General features: G+C 35.9%; 1 protein-coding gene across 1 annotated transcript in view; it reads left to right on the top strand.

Annotated features, from left to right (window-relative positions):
- Positions 1-4,829, top strand: part of LOC126174917 (drebrin-like protein) — a 201,927-nt gene extending 197,098 nt beyond the window's left edge. The window contains exon 11 of the mRNA XM_049921354.1: positions 1,914-4,829. Within this exon, the coding sequence (XP_049777311.1) occupies positions 1,914-2,053 (140 nt within the window). The 3' untranslated portion in view covers positions 2,054-4,829. The remainder of the gene's footprint in view (positions 1-1,913) is intronic.
- The last annotated feature ends 11,605 nt before the right edge of the window (positions 4,830-16,434 follow it).

The following is a 16,434-nucleotide window of genomic DNA, read 5'->3' as shown; positions in this document are numbered from 1 at the left end:
CTCTCGAAAGCCAACACTTCACCGTCCCCCATCCCTATCCTGCTATCCCTCCCCCCTCCCTGCCCCAATCTACTCCTTACCCACATCCAGTTACCTGCTGCTGCTCATAGTGTAGCTTCAGCTGCCGGATGTGTGGTCATACATGAGTGAGTTGCATTTTTGTGTGTGTGTGTGTGTGTGTGTGTGTGTGTGTGTGTGTGGCTGGGTGGGTGCTGCTGCTCATAGTGTAGCTTCAGCTGCCGGATGTGTGGTCATACATGAGTGAGTTGCTTTTGTGTGTGTGTGTGTGTGTGTGTGTGTGTGTGTGTGTGTGTGTGTGTGTGGCTGGGTGGGTGGGTGGGTGGGTGGGTGGGTGGGTGGGTGGGTGGGTGGTTGGTTGGTTGGTTTGTTGGTTTGTTTTTGCCAAAGGCCTTGTTGGCCGAAACCTTATTCTGTGAGAGTCTTTCTGTTGTGCCTATCTATGACTCAGTAACTCTGCTAATTTTGTTACTTTCACAAAACAATCATTTAAACTTTTGAAGAAACATGTAAGATTGATATAGGAATCTTGTAGAGGTAGTTTTAAATAATTAAATATCATAATCCAGTGAATTGTGTTTATATTTGAAAGAATTTGTTTCATTAAGAGTCAGAGAGTTTTCAATTTTGGAAACTGAGGTTCACAATTATGAAACAGTGGATGATGATGATGTTCATAGCAATGTATACACAAAAACAATTTATCAGGATGGTGTATTATATAAATTGATAAATTCTTTTCAGTGCATTGTCACATAAGATCAAAAGAATACCAAACTTAAATACATAGTGTGTCATAATTTTATAGTTTTCTCAAATGAATTCTTCACACACTGTCTTTTGATCCCAGACTAATCCATCAATACCATGAAATATGCCCCAAAAAATTCCAGAGTGATGTGGTTTCTGCAATCACCAATTTAAGTTTTTGAAGACTCTACCTCTATGATGGTATTGAGGACTGTCCATAGTTGAATATGTAATTTCTAGCCAAAAATTCATGATGGACTACATGAAACTGCTTTTTCAAGCTTTCGGTGCTTTTTGTTCATTTTTATCTCCCATTGTAAATTAAATTTAATCACACAGTTCCATTGTTTTAAAGCATTTATAGGTTTTACTAAGATAAAAAGTAGTTCCACAACTGAGTTGCTTAATAAGGAATACCGTTTGGCTTTCATGTACTGTTGATATCTATTTTATGGATCGTGGTGTAGCAGCATTAACAGTCAGATTCATTATGTGAACAAAAAGTTTGAAATGTCCAGGTTTCACCCTATTCATCACACAAGACGGTCAGTATTTCTTCTATCAGATTCTGAAGTGGTACTGAATACCCATTGGTTTGAAATGCAGCTGATGCCTATAAAAAGTAACATTTTATTCTACCCCTATAAAAAGTGAAATCATTTTGTTTGTTCTGCATAGGAAATAAGAAATTTTAGATAGAAGACTTATGTATAGTTACCAGTTGAAACCTACATCTCTCTAAGAAGAAAGAGAAAGAAGGTGTACTATGAAAAGGTCAACATGAATCGTGTAGAGAAGAGTAAGTCTTGCCCCTTCAAGAATTAGGACAGGCACACAAAATGGGAAAAGAATCTCAGGTTGGATTACTTTGTTATAGTCCTTTTCCAAACCATATTGGCAGATATTGGTGTGGTATCTTCAAATTTTCCTCTGTTGATTCTTTTCCCAGTTCCTGAATGCAGAACTAATGCTCTGTTTCTAATATATGCTATGTTACTTGGATATTAAGGAAAGTCATAATAGTAGCAGTTACATTTGCATCCATATAAACCAGTTTTATTAATTTTTCTGTGTGGAATGTTATTAGATATTAAAATGTAATTTTGCACATTATAAACAAGTCAAGCATTATGTTTGCTTTGCAGCCGATGCTACAGAAATAACTTTTGACCCTGGTGATATAATTACACATATTGATCAGATTGATGAAGGCTGGTGGCAAGGACTGGGACCTGATGGAACATTTGGTCTCTTCCCAGCAAATTACGTGGAACTGATTGACTGAGCTGCCGGCATGTATACATGGCAATTATACTGTTGATGTTCTGTGCATTGTATTAGTAAGGATCATTTGAAAGATATCCATTTTATAGATTTTATTATTTTCACTGTTATTGTGCACTTTTGATTGTGATGGTACATTTGCATTCAGAAAAAGATGTGTGAAACTAGAGTGTATGAGTTTCTGTCTTTGTAATAATTTTGTTTGAGCATTACTGTGAAACAGAATAAGTCTTTGTATAGGATGTCAGGTTATTCCATTGCAGATACACTATAGCACTGCTCAATAGACTGACTGACTGTTGATATTCATAGGTTCTTCCAGCAGTGTGATACTTCTGTAATTGTCTTGCAGCTCACACAGGTGACCACATATACATATTTGCTCAAGTTTTGGGAAGAATTTTTGGTGCATCTCAAATTTGAATTGGTTATGTGAGTCATTTGGGTAGAATTGTTATGCGAGTCATTTGGGTACAGGAAGTCTTAGCAATTTGTAATTCATATCCCAATGGGCATTATGATGAGAGGGACACATGTTGCGTCACAAGAAATAATTGTTAAAGAGATACATTTAAGTAGATAGTATTTTAACATATTTATGGCGTGTTAAGTAACAAGTGTTGTAAAACTATGTTATTGCTTTGCAAATGACTGTTAAACATTATACCCTTCATTTTTCTTCATGGTGAGTTCTTAAAGTTGGAGATGATATGTGTTGTTATTGTTGCTGGACACACATTTTGATGCTAGAGGGTATAGCACAGTCACATCCAGATAACCAAGTGCATGAGAATAGTACAGCAGCATGTTCATTTGTAGAAGACAATCCTGAGATCACAACAACTCAAAATGTTGTATCTTGACAAAGTTAAGTGTGTGCCTTGAAGGACAGCAATGTATTTTGAAAATACTTAAATTGTAGTCTTAAAGGGCAATTTTCTCTCCATTTGAATGAGTTCTTAAACACCTTGATTTGTTTGTCTACAAGGCAAGACAAGGCCTTTGTCACTGAGAGCACACTACACTGATCTTGTTTAGGAGGAATGTGTTATATATACTCATTGTAAAAGATTTTCCTTCTTTTGTGTTAGTTAGCATCTTGGCTTTCTGCAACTGTTTGAGAGCACCTGTCCTGAATAGATGATAACACAAACATAGGCTTACCATTGATCACTTGTTTTATTAATGTCCTGTCATTATGACAATCTGCTACGTCAACAGAGAGATACAGAGTGAAAATTACAATAAAGAATCCTTGTCCGTAGTATCAGTTTCCCAAAATTCTTAATCTGAATCAAAATGCCTACAGTCTTTAACTTTTATATGAAGCAATTGTAATTTTCTCTTTTTCTGTTTTTACTACCCATTCCAAAAATTTTAGCTAGAATTCAGACTCATAAACAAATATTTTACTTTGTAATACACATGGTAGTTACAGGGAAAACATACAGTTATACATCAACATAGTCAAGTATGTAAATGTGTCAAGAGATACTTTTTGCATCTATATATGAATGTGATAGTCTTCCTGTGGCCTAAAATGGAACTTGAACAATCCACGGTTCACCATCTGTTCTTTCAGTCTTCTTTGTGTACATAGATACACTCAAGCCATACCTGTTGTAACTACAAATAATGATGAAAAAGAACACTTGTGTTATACAGGGCAAGATTATTGCTGCATATGATGTAATTTTGCTTGCCTAACAGTTCTGTAGCAAGAAGTTTGAAAAAACAAGTTAGTGATACTTAATCTGTGTATTCAACATGATGCATAACCTATGTTTATATGTCTGTGAATAAACAGTAAATTAGAACTCAGTTGGAAACAACTTCAAATTTTATGTTATAGTTGACACTGATACAAAATCTCACTTGGACAAAACATCAAAGTTAGAAATTGTATTAGGCTATTACTTTTACACTCAGTGATGCTTGTACAAAACCTTCATCCTTGTTAATGATTAAATGAGCCTTTTTGTGCAATTTTTCTTTTACTGTTCACATCTGTAATGAGTTCATTTTACCGTTAAAATAATTTATTTAATGTTGTATGTACACTTTCAGGCATTGCTTGGTTGTCATTTCAGTATGAAAGTGAACCTGCAACAGTATTATGAGTCACTTTATAGTTCTAGATTGAATTGTGGAACATAAATGTGTGTGTGTTCATTGCAAATTATTCAGTCCATGAACTATCCAAGCATATTTTCATTCTGTTATTTATTCTTGCCGTAGACCCCAATGAAGCACAAAAATATAACTTGACACAAAACAGCAATTTGGAGTATGTTATATTGCTGTGGCAGTTTCTATGCATCTTAAGTTTTATTTAAGACATGCAGTTACTGTCTTTGATGTTGTACATACATGTGTTACATTCTGCAATTTTTTTTCCTTTTTGGAAATAAAAAACTTCTTTTTCACTGAAAATTATTTGCAGATGCAAATTCACTGTGTATATTTTCTCTGTTGGTAATCTATTTGCAAGTCAAACTTGGCAGATATTATCAAGTTGAGTGTTGTATTTAAATCATGTGTGAGACTTTCCCAATATCTATGTTTGCCTCTTCATATTTACTGCTGTTAATCTGACTTTAATAATTTTGTATGGTTAGGGATTTAATCACAAAGGCAGTCACTATTTTAAGTTTTATCATAACTAAAATGTAACATATAACTAAAAAAGCCTGAAACTGTATTTTGGAGATTGAAGTATTACAAATTTCGTCATATTCATTAGACTGTAACAAATAAAGTATGAAATCGCCATGAAACTGTGTTTTCCTGTATAGAATACACACCCAGAATTTCGATGTCTGAAGGAAAATGTTCATTCAATTGAAGTGTCTTAAACTCTCAGTGTAAGACAGTAAAGGAAATACTCTTGTAGTGCTATCCAATTTACTGTTCAATATCTTTGGAGTTTAGTTCAAACCAAAAATAATCCCTAATTATAGATTCATTGTTGATGTTTTTATTATAAAGAATTTTTTTATGTTTTCATCCTTGTGTAATTACAAGGATCCCACATTAACTATGGACATTGCCGCTATGGGATGGCTTGCATGCCTCATTGAGATAGGTAGCTGCTTCATAGGTGTGACATTGAGGGGATATGAGTCCTAAAAAGGAGCTGCAGGCTTTGCAGAAGTTGTAGAGACAACTGTTACAGGATCCTAGAGCATATTCTAAGCTCAGACATTGTGACATTCCTAGATAAAAACATGTTCTCTCAAAGAATCAGCTTGGTTTCAGGAAAAGCCACTTGTGTGAAAAACAGCTTGCTTTATTCATACAAACAATCTTGCAAAACCATAGGTGCAGGTTATTACAGCCTTCCCTTCTATTACTATGAGAAACCATATTCAAGAGCACTTTTTTAGATAGTCTGACTTCAGTGTAGTGAAACCATTTCAAAAGAGAAGGAAGTTTGAGTAATAGTCATCACTTTACTTGTGCATTTCTTGTTGCTACTTGTCAATAATGTGGCTCGTTGAAAATATGGCTCACTTAGAAGAACCATTTTTTATGTCCAGGTGGTATAGCTGGGATTTTATTTCAAATTTGGACACTGCTTGTTATGATCTTGTTTCATTTTCTCCGTTTTATATTTCCACATCACATAACAAATCAGTCTAACTTCTGCTGCAGAAAACAAGCAACACTTAGGTAGAACAGACCACAGCTCGCACCATAACAAGAAGTTAACTCAAGGAAGAACATAGATAATACAAGATTTTCCAATTCAGCAATCCTACAATCAAATTTACTTCCAAAGAGGTTACGTGTATGATTAATCTTTTGGTTTACAAAAGTTTTCAGAATAAATTACAAAAATAATAATAATGACAACAATTTTGGATGTAATTAAAACTTCAAATTAAATTGGAAATAAGAAAAATAATTATGTTTCCTGAAAATACAATTTTTTTAAACTCGTGTTTTATTTCTGTTTATAAAAATATAAGCTCATTTTAGTTATGTCATCAAAACTACGGTAACACAAGATTATAATTTGGATATTGTTGGCTTATGTTATCAATTTACTGCATGTCTTGCGTACTAAAATGTGTTACAAAAAGATGCACTGACCAATTCCAGTACAAGGTGAACACACAGATTTCCAAAATGCGTTACACTCTGTACCCTATTGTCAACTACTAACCTGAATATCTTTGCAGGCATGTGATTGCTCAATGAATATTTGATTAGTAGCACCTAGTACATTGTACTGGATGGTGAATAGGGAAGTGGAAATGGAAATGGATTAATAATTGCTTGAATAATTGGAAAAAATTGATTGGAAAGAATAGGTAAGAAAATTTTAAAGATAATTTATGAATTGTCACAATCTTGGGTAAGTTTTAACTGATATGAATATCAACAAGCCTTGAATATCATTACATTCAAGGTCAATAAACATAATTTGCATTACGTACTGCTGCTTCCAGTAGTGTGTGGTACCAAATAATCACCACAACCATTCAAATTGCCGATATGTATATAAGTTCTTAAACACACATAGCACAGTATTTTTAGTGTAAGTAAACCAAGTTCAATAACTGCTTTTCGAGTCTCAGTCATTACCTTCACATTAATTCCATTGTGTGTAGTCTTGAGTGTGACAGTGTCAATGCAGGAACGCTCCTCCAGATACTGCGTTAATTATTCTTGTCTGCACTGAACCTCTAGGTGCAGGATCTCAGCGGCGAGTGAAATAATGAACAAATAGGAGTTGAACTTACAAACATGTGAATAAATGCTCCTTTTCTGATAAATTTTTATGAACTTTTAATGAACGGTTAAAAATACACATTTTTAATAGTGCTGGTACGATGAATCCAAGTGTATGTTCGCACGATACCTCTTCCCGAAACAAAAGGATGAAGATACATGAATTAATAAATTGAAGAGCATATTTCTTACTTTTTCATACAGGTATTTAACGATGTATCAAAACATTATTCTTGCTACAAAACAACTCGTTAATTTACTTTTGGCAGTGTCTTTGGTTTATAGCTCATTAAGTTTGCATATAGCTTACATATAAGAAAAGAGAAGAAAGAAAAATAATATGATTCAATGCAGTTGCCCCCACGCCCCCACTGTACACTGACATCATACAGAGGTGCACAATGGCTCAGCTTATTTCTCTATTTGAGGTTACACACACACACACACACACACACACACACACACACACACACACACACACACACACACACTTCAAGGTTTAAAATTAAAGAATTAAACAGTTTTATGATAAGTTTTCTCTCCCAATAAACTGCATGCTGTAACTGCATAGTCCCAATGATTGTCATTCAGCATCTGCACTGTGTCTAGCTTGCGAAGTATGCGCACGCAGCCCAATGTCTGTTATCATCGCAGTTCACGCTCACATGTACAGTACGAGGGGTGTGTGTGTGTGTGTGTGTGTGTGTGTGTGTGTGTGTGTGTGTGTGTGTGTGTGTTTACAGTGGCTTTCACTGCACAGATTCGTGAAGCTCATGTTCAGCAGTGTGATCGTTCGTGAAATCTTCAATGCGGTGATAACTGGTTTCCATATCATTGGCCCGAGGAATTTATTTCACCTCGTCGCTCTCAATTATTTAGTGGGGAGTCCAGCCGTACATCCGACATCTGTCGACAAGGTAAGTTCCTTGCTGCTTTTACAACGTTTTCAAGCACAGAAAATTCATTTTACATGAAGTATTGCCATTTTTAGTTTACCACATGCACACCCACATATTGTTTTAACACAGGTACACTTAACACTTTGCAGCCAGGTTTCGTATGTTTTTGTGCTTTTGTTTTTGAGTATCTTTCATACAGTTGCATTACACAAAGTTTCTGTAGTGTCCTTTCCACATACTGTAAACATAACATAATAAAATACAAATACAATTACAAAATACACTTATCTTATTCATTTGCTGACATGCCATTGTCATCACCCATATACATAATCGTCTGTAACATATTTTCTGCCCTATATATATAGTGTTATTGCTTGTCGTATGGTTTTAGTACATTTTGTCAGAGTTCATTTTTGTTACATTATTTGATTCCAATCATATGAGTACACATTTTACTCTTGTTTGGTTATACATTCTTCATATAACATTCATACAGTAATAGATTCCATTTTCATTTATGGCATATACTGACATACATTTAATTTCAATTTACAGTTGTGCATGGAATACATACTTTCCAGAATAATTCCTATAAAATGTGTGACTTCTGTCACGATACTGTCCGCTTCTGCTTGCCTGTGGGTTGACCATATGAGTGCAGTTCCTCTTTCCATTCTGGTAGGTATGCCCCTTTATAAAACCTTCCTATTTTTTAGGCCATAGGTCATCCTACCTATAATTCAAGTCCTACTATCCTACAATTCTCAGAGTATTTGTTAAACTGACATTCCTTAATGATTATCACAATTAATTCCTCTCGCTTATGTGCTCTTTCATTACTCCTGCCTCCTTCTTATGTATACTCGATGTGAAATCGTCACAAGTATGTGCATATGGAAAGAGAGAAAAAATAGATAGGTCCTCAAATGAGAAGTAGGAAAGGAAATAAATAGAAATGATTGCTAAGATCGAAGAAGAGAAAGAAGATAGCCCCAAAGACAGGAAACTCTTCCCACCCTCCTTCCCCAGCTTCCCTACCTCGCAGGTACTTGAGTGAGATTCCGGAGGAGGTTTTGTGTTAAATCGTCTCCTAAAGAACGGACATTCCCACCTTCACCCTTGAGGTCCCCGAAGGAAATCTTAGCAAACCTATGGAAACCACAAATGGTGAAGAATCAGGCACACTTGTTTGCGAGGGTTGTTTGAATAGTGTGGTGTGTGTTTTATGTTAGTCATGATTTATGTGTTCTCATTAACCATGTTTTTAACCACAATACCCACACCTTTCAAAACTGATTCAAATCCTCTCATCTACATTGCATCTCATAAAAGTGGAAAATATTCTGTAAAAAGTAGAAAATCTATATACTATAGTATCACAGTTGTTTAATTAGTCACCCAATATTATATCTTTTGCTAACTTTATATTTCCTTCAGTTCACTAAGAAAAATATGTGTCAAGAAGTATAAATTGGAACTTTGACCCGATTATATTACCTTCAGTATTAGAATAGTATTCTCAAGAATTCAGAAATATGTGACAAATTAAGGGATTACCTGGCAGCTTTAAAGAAAACCAGTGTTGGAGTCATCATAATGACACCTTGTATCAATAGAACATACAAAATTCATGACGTTGATTTCACCAAGACCTCTACACACAGGTTTGCAAAGAAACAGGTGAAGAGATTACATACAAAAAACATTTCAAGCAAAAAATGACCTAAATATACATGGAGACTGCGCCGATCGAAACAGAGGGAGAGAAGAGCTGACCAGGCGGACGTAATATATCTTGTCCCAGAGCTGTGCCAAATGACGGGGATCAGAGACAACATGTGTGCAAATTCCACCTCATGCTGCAGCCGAGCAAAGTCCGGATGAGTGGGGACTGAAGGGGGCAAATGCACTGTGCAAATCTCTACCTCATGCGTGCTCTTGCAGGGCACATAAGAGTATTACCAGAAGCACGTATGCAGAAGCTTATTTAGTTCCACAAGAGATTATATAAGGAGCCAGAGGTTGTGAGTAGTCTAACTGAATGGAACAACGAAATTCCCCACGAGGAACAACTGTGGATGAGGTAATCACAAATCCTAGCTGGTATGATTTTTTTCCATAGTATCACTGCGTGTGGGATGATAGGATAGTTTAAGATTTTGAAGGAATTTGGTGCAGGAAAACTATTACGGAAGAAACACTGAAAACAACTCGGGATCCAACGGTCGTCACTCCGCCCGTTAACTAAGAACATTAACTTCCCTGGGGGATAGATAACAGAATAGTTTGATAGGAATTCAGTGTAGAAAGACTATTACAGAAGAAACACTGAAAACAACTCGGGATCCGACGGTCGTCACTCCGCCCATTAACTCAGAACACTTGGTTAGGAGGTAAGGAATTAAGGATACACATAGAAAACATTTCTGTAAAATAGGGATCATGATGGATATTTTCTGTTATTCTTTGAGCTGTCTCTTGTACCCTGATGTTTGGATATTCTACTGACATAAAATTAATTGCAAAAATAACGCCGGGGTCCTTCCATATGTATTAATTCTTCCATTCCTATGGGTAATCTAGACAAAAAGCATCCAGTACAATATTTTTGGAACCTTTTACGTATTGTATCCTAATATCATATTCCTGTGGGAAAAGCATTCATTGCATTAATCTACTGTGTAACAATTGACTACTCATTAGAAAGGACAGCTTGATGATCTGTATAAACATAGATTTCTGACCCCTGTACTAGTGTTTGAAATTTTTGGATGCTCCATACAATTGCCAACAGTTCTTTTTCAGTAGCCGTGTAATTTAATTCATGCTTATTTAGACTACAGCTAGCTATGGTTCAGTGTTCTACATTATTTAGATCCCACTCTCCTTGGACAAGTTCTGTGGCAACACCATAATCAGATGCATCTGTTGAAATTTTAAATGGTTCGCCCATAACCAGGTGATGTACTATGGGTGATTCAACAAGTGCACTTTTAACATTTTCAAATGCATCATTTGCCTCTTAATCCCAAATTCATGGTACTCCCTTCCTTAATAAACATAAAATTTTTGGGTCATTCAGTTCTTGACCTCGTATGTACTGTTGATAGTATCCTGCCATTCCTAAAAATCCCTTCAACTGTCTTACATTTCTAGGGTGTGGACAGTCTGTAATAGCTTTGATGCATTCAGGGTCCAGTCTAATTCTCTGCACCCCTACAATATGACCTAAAAACTTAAGCTATTGGCACGCAAAATACTATTTTGATGGCTTCACCGTAATACCTTTCTCTTGAAATTTTTTCACAGTTCTGCATAAGGCGAGACCATGTTCTTCCCAAGTAGCTGATATTATTAGAATATCATTTACATATATTATCAATTCCCTTAATAAATCTCTCCCTAATGCCTCATTCAGCCCATGTATAAATATGGATACAGAAATATTAAGTCCGATTGGCAGTACATTGAAATGATATGATTTATTATCAAATAGAAACGCTGTATACTTTTTGGGTTCTGAGTGTAATTTTATTTGCCAATATACCGTAGTCAGATCCATCGTGTTAAAAAACCTTGCTTTTTCAAATTTAGATAACAATTTGTCAATATTAATTGGTCTGTCCCTTTTTGTCTCTGTATGCTTATTCAATGTATGAGCATCTAACACTAATTGTACTCCACATGTAGCTTTTTTCACCATGACCAAAGGGTTATTCATAACACTGGAGGTACATTCTATTATATTGTTAGCAATCATTTTGTTGATTTCCTCCCTAACTGCTGCTTTCAAACTTACAGGTATTGGATACGGTTTACAGAAGAATAGTGTGTCGTCTTTGATTTTGAATTTACAAGTGTAGTTGCTGATGTTACTGGGACAACCGGAGAACACTACTTCATACTCCATTAAAATTTTATTTAAATCTCGCTTTTGTTGATCGGTTAATATCAGAGATTCGTTAACCTTGTCCTGTATGTCAGTTCGATGTGTTACTTGATCTACATTATCCGTCTTCGGTGACAGTTGTGCTGTAGCTGTTAATTGCAGACATTGATGCTCCATTGTTTGTTTTCCGATTTAGCTATCTATGAAAAATGATGTCCAATATCTACTGTCCCCTTTACCAAAACATAGAAGATTTTCATCGAAGTTCAAGATAACTTTAAACCCTAATAGTCAATCTAAACCAAACAATACATCTCTATTGATATTCTCTACTATTAACAGCATTTGACGAAATAATATATTTCCAATGCTGCAGTTTACTTGAATCTCATACTTTATAATCTTAATCTTTGTTCCTGTTATTCCAACTATGCAAACTCCGGTCACTGGTAATAACGGAATGTGTTGTTTAGTCTGTAGTGAAGTAAAGAATGTGTTGGAGATGAGTGATGCCTCACTCCCTGAATCTATAAATATGTTAAACTTAGAATTCTCCACAGTCCCTGCTATTATAAGTTGTAGATTATTGGTAGTCGAGCTTGGTTCTTCCAGTAACAACCATTCCTTTATAGGTATTTTGTGGGTAAAGTTAACATACTTGTATGGACTAAGGCCTCCTAGTGTATTTCCACGACCTGGCCCCCGGCCCTGATTCCAGATCGCACTACATTTTCCTCATTATTAGTAATCACAGGTTGGTTACCGAATCAAGATACAATGTTACCGCTTTGTGTTCTGTTATTACTCAGTACAAATTTCTGCGAAGTTACTGGACCTAAATTCGAAGGTGGATGCTTCTTCTGATAATTGTCGTTACCATTTTTTCTGTTGCACTGGTGTACTCTAGCTAGGTTAGCCTCATGTTTTTTTTTTTTTTTTTTTTTTTTTAAATTATTACCAGTGTTCCTTTTGTAGTTCGGGTTATCACTTTGGTGTAAGTTTTCATTCCAGTCCTTATTTAATGCATCCAGTGCGTCCACAAAGGGCAACAATTCTTCTACTGTTTTCCAAACTCTACATAATGTATCTTTCCTTGCATAAATGGGTAATTGTCGTATTAAAATTCTCACTAACCCTTCTTCTTCCATAGGCTTATCTAAGTACTTCGCCCATGTTAGATGCCAGTTGAAATACTTTCTCATAGCACCCCATATATTATTGTAATATTTCGGGTCCCACTAATCTGATATTAATTTCTCTTGTGCACTAGCAGACCAGTATTTCTCTCTAAATTTCTTCTGAAAGTGTCCCCAAGAAGAAAAGTTCTCAATATTTACAGTACCCCATTCTGAGGCTTCCCCTACAAGGTACCCCACAGCAAATTAAATCTTTTTAGAATCGTCCCAGATCTTTGGCAAAGCCTGGTTGAATCTTTTCAAAAAATGAGTCGGATGTACATCCCCATCCGGCTTAAACTTAGAGGATTGCTTGGATAATCCTGAATTGGCTCCCCGTTGTAATCCCTCACAACTTCACTAGTCAATACCACATTAGGAGGAGTCACCCTCTTGTCTACTTTATCCTGGATAAGTTTAAATTCTTTCCACAAAGTATCTATATCCTTTCAGGTATCTGAAAGTTTGGAAGAAACAATAGGCGATACGTTCCCGGAGAATGCGCTTGTGGGCAACTTTTCGATTTATTATTTCATCTACCCGTTCCTCCAAACTACTTACATTTATGATGTCTGAGTTTGCTACTATCTCTTTGAAGTTTCTTTTAGACATTATATACTCATGTATTAACGCCTGCAATTTGTGATTGGATTATTGGCATTAACTTTATTTTGCCTTTCACCACTCTCGTTACAGCATGATATCAAACTTAACATTACATACATTTTCAAATGATCCTAACTTTTCATTGATTTCGGATTCTACCATATTACTTTTTCATCAATATCAAATTCTAACTTTTTTGCCAAACCCCAAAAATTACCATTCTGATTTTGGTTGAATTCAGTGAACATTTGGTTTACAAGAATGTTCAAATAATTAGTTAGTTCATTCTTTAAATCTAATTTCATATTTTCAACTTTACTATTTAGAGTATCAAATTCAGTCTTTAAAACATCCATGCCTTCGCATAGATTACTAAATTCTCTACTCTGTGCATCGACCTTGGCATTTAGTAAACCTATATTTGTTGCTTGACTATTCAAGGTTTCACTCTGGTTATTTAGAACTTCACTTGGAGCATTTAAAGTTGTACTCTGATCATCTAATTTATCATTTAATTGAGTATTTACTGAGTCTAATTTAAGACTTTGATCTTCTAATTGAGAATTCATTAAGCCTAATTGTATACTCTGAGCTTTAATTATATTTACTAACTCAGACCAGTCAGGCCCTTCTTTGGCAATTTTCATAGGCATGGCTGGTTCTAAAGTTTCTTCCACTTGCTGAATGTTATCCATGTGTATACATTATGGAAACCCTTTTGTTCTTTAAATTAAATGTAATGGGCAAGGACCAGAGACTGCAAAAAAACTGAGATATACATGAGCACTTTACCAGACAAAACAGAAACTTACATATGACTCAAATCAGCACAGCACTGTGCCAAAAAGGTACTTTTCACATGGGAGTTAAGCTTTATAACAAACTTCCTGAAAACATAAAAGCTATCACTGAGGTCAATACATTTGGAAAATCTCTAAAGTCATATTTACAGCATCACTGCTTTTACTCCATTGAAGAATATTTAAATTTATGAAATGTGTTATATAAATACTTACGTGTAGTGTATTATTGTAAGCTTAAATATGTATGCCTTGAAATGACTTCCAGTCTGTATATTTATGACTTGACTTGTCCAGTGTCTTATGCATAAGCTGCTATGTAGACAACAGGACCAATAAAATACAATCTACAATGATTTTACAAGCTTTAGACCTTGTGAGCATTTAGAAATTAATTTTAAGTATAATAACTACACTTATAAAGTTCACTCAATAGTTTGGATATAATAGAGGGAAACATTCCACGTGGGAAAAATATATCTAAAAACAAAGATGATGTGACTTACCAAACGAAAGTGCTGACAGGTCGATAGACACACAAAATTCAAGCTTTCGCAACCAACGGTTGTTTCATCAGGAAAGAGGGAAGGAGAGGGAAAGACGAAAGGATGTGGGTTTTAAGGGAGAGGGTAAGGAGTCATCCCAATCCCGGGAGCAGAAAGACTTACCTTACCCCCTAAGGTAAGTCTTTCCGCTCCCGGGATTGGAATGACTCCTTACCCTCTCCCTTAAAACCCACATCCTTTCGTCTTTCCCTCTCCTTGCCTCTTTCCTGATGAAACAACCGTTTGTTGCGAAAGCTTGAATTTTGTGTGTATGTTTGTGTATGTTTGTGTGTCTATCAACCTGCCAGTGCTTTCGTTTGGTAAGTCACATCATCTTTGTTTTTAGATATATCACTCAATAGTTTGTATCACTTCTTGATAAGGTAGTAAAGTTTTCTTTTGCACTCACCCGGCGTAGACTTCTCGTAGCGTAAGTGAGTGGATGTGACGGCAGGTCAGCACTGGTGAACAGCAGCGGGTGCCGGCGACGTCAGATTTAGGCTGGTTTCCATGTCTGTGTCCACGCGATGCATGTAAGAGCTGTATACTCCCTACACCAGAACATCTTAGTCATATCATTCTAGGTGTATCTCTTCTTAGTCTAATACGTCAAGAACTTCTGTCCGGTTTTTCACATTGTGACTTTCTCACGTCTTCTCCCTTATTTGCATTTACGTATTTTCTCCTTCGTATACTCTGGCATAATCCAGTTTCTCTTCATGGTTGCTATGGAAACACTTCATAGCTTTTTCTCTCATTTTCGTCTCAAAATTCCTTTGGTCCTTTCACACCGGTTGCCACGTTCTAACGGTTTGGACGACAAGAATGTGTTAACAGCTGATCTTCTTCACTGGTTAGACGGCTACTGGAATCTGTAAAAACTTCTTCTCCGAAGAATGATGCTAGTTAAAGGAACGTTTAAGACTCTCTCTCTACTCGTGAAATAAGTAGGTACTCGGAGAAATACTTTTAATTCACACTCGGTTATATTTCAACTTCTATAAAGAACAACTTGTCATTTCTCACATAAATATTTGACTTCTTGTAAGTTGCCTGTGTCATCTCCCATTAGACACCATTAAGTTACATTTACAACGGAGTTGGTTTAATAATCACATCAGAAACATGTCTTGCCTCTAGCAAGTCCAAGTTAAGACTCTCTAAAAAGTCTTCTCAACTCAACTGTTCTTTTGTCACTAACAATAGTCACCATTACCAAACAGCACAGAATAACACAGAAGTTCCTTGGTTCTTCTGTGTGCTTTCACTATGACTTCGATGGATCGACCGACAAGTACTTGTTGGTGCCGTTTGACCGCCGTGTCTACAGTCTTCTCACGACAAACTTCAGACCTGCACACGCAGACAGGTGACATGCAGTAGATGGGGTTCCCTTTCCCCACTCGCATCTAAAGTATTGTGTGTTTGAGACGGTGGAGGACAAGTGGTTCTAGAATTTACACGGAAATTCTCGAATCATTACAATATTGCAAACAGTGTTCAAAGTGTTACATTGTTTAGTAATTAAGCAAATACCAATATAAAATTGCTTCACATTTCGCATTCAGAGTAGGCTGCAAAAGGAGTTTTTCTCAGTAAGTTGGGCAAACACACTCATGTGTTACTGTTACCGAGATTGCGCATAAAGTAATTTCTTAAGTGAAATGAAGACTTCAAAAATGTTGGAGAATGAAGATGAACATTCCAGTCCTATGCAGAACACAAATA

The sequence above is a fragment of the Schistocerca cancellata genome, chromosome 3 (genome assembly GCF_023864275.1).
Source record: "Schistocerca cancellata isolate TAMUIC-IGC-003103 chromosome 3, iqSchCanc2.1, whole genome shotgun sequence".
NCBI classification, from domain to species: domain Eukaryota; kingdom Metazoa; phylum Arthropoda; class Insecta; order Orthoptera; family Acrididae; genus Schistocerca; species Schistocerca cancellata.
Note: the sequence above shows the minus strand (reverse complement) of the source record. Positions and strands in the feature narration are given on the sequence as shown.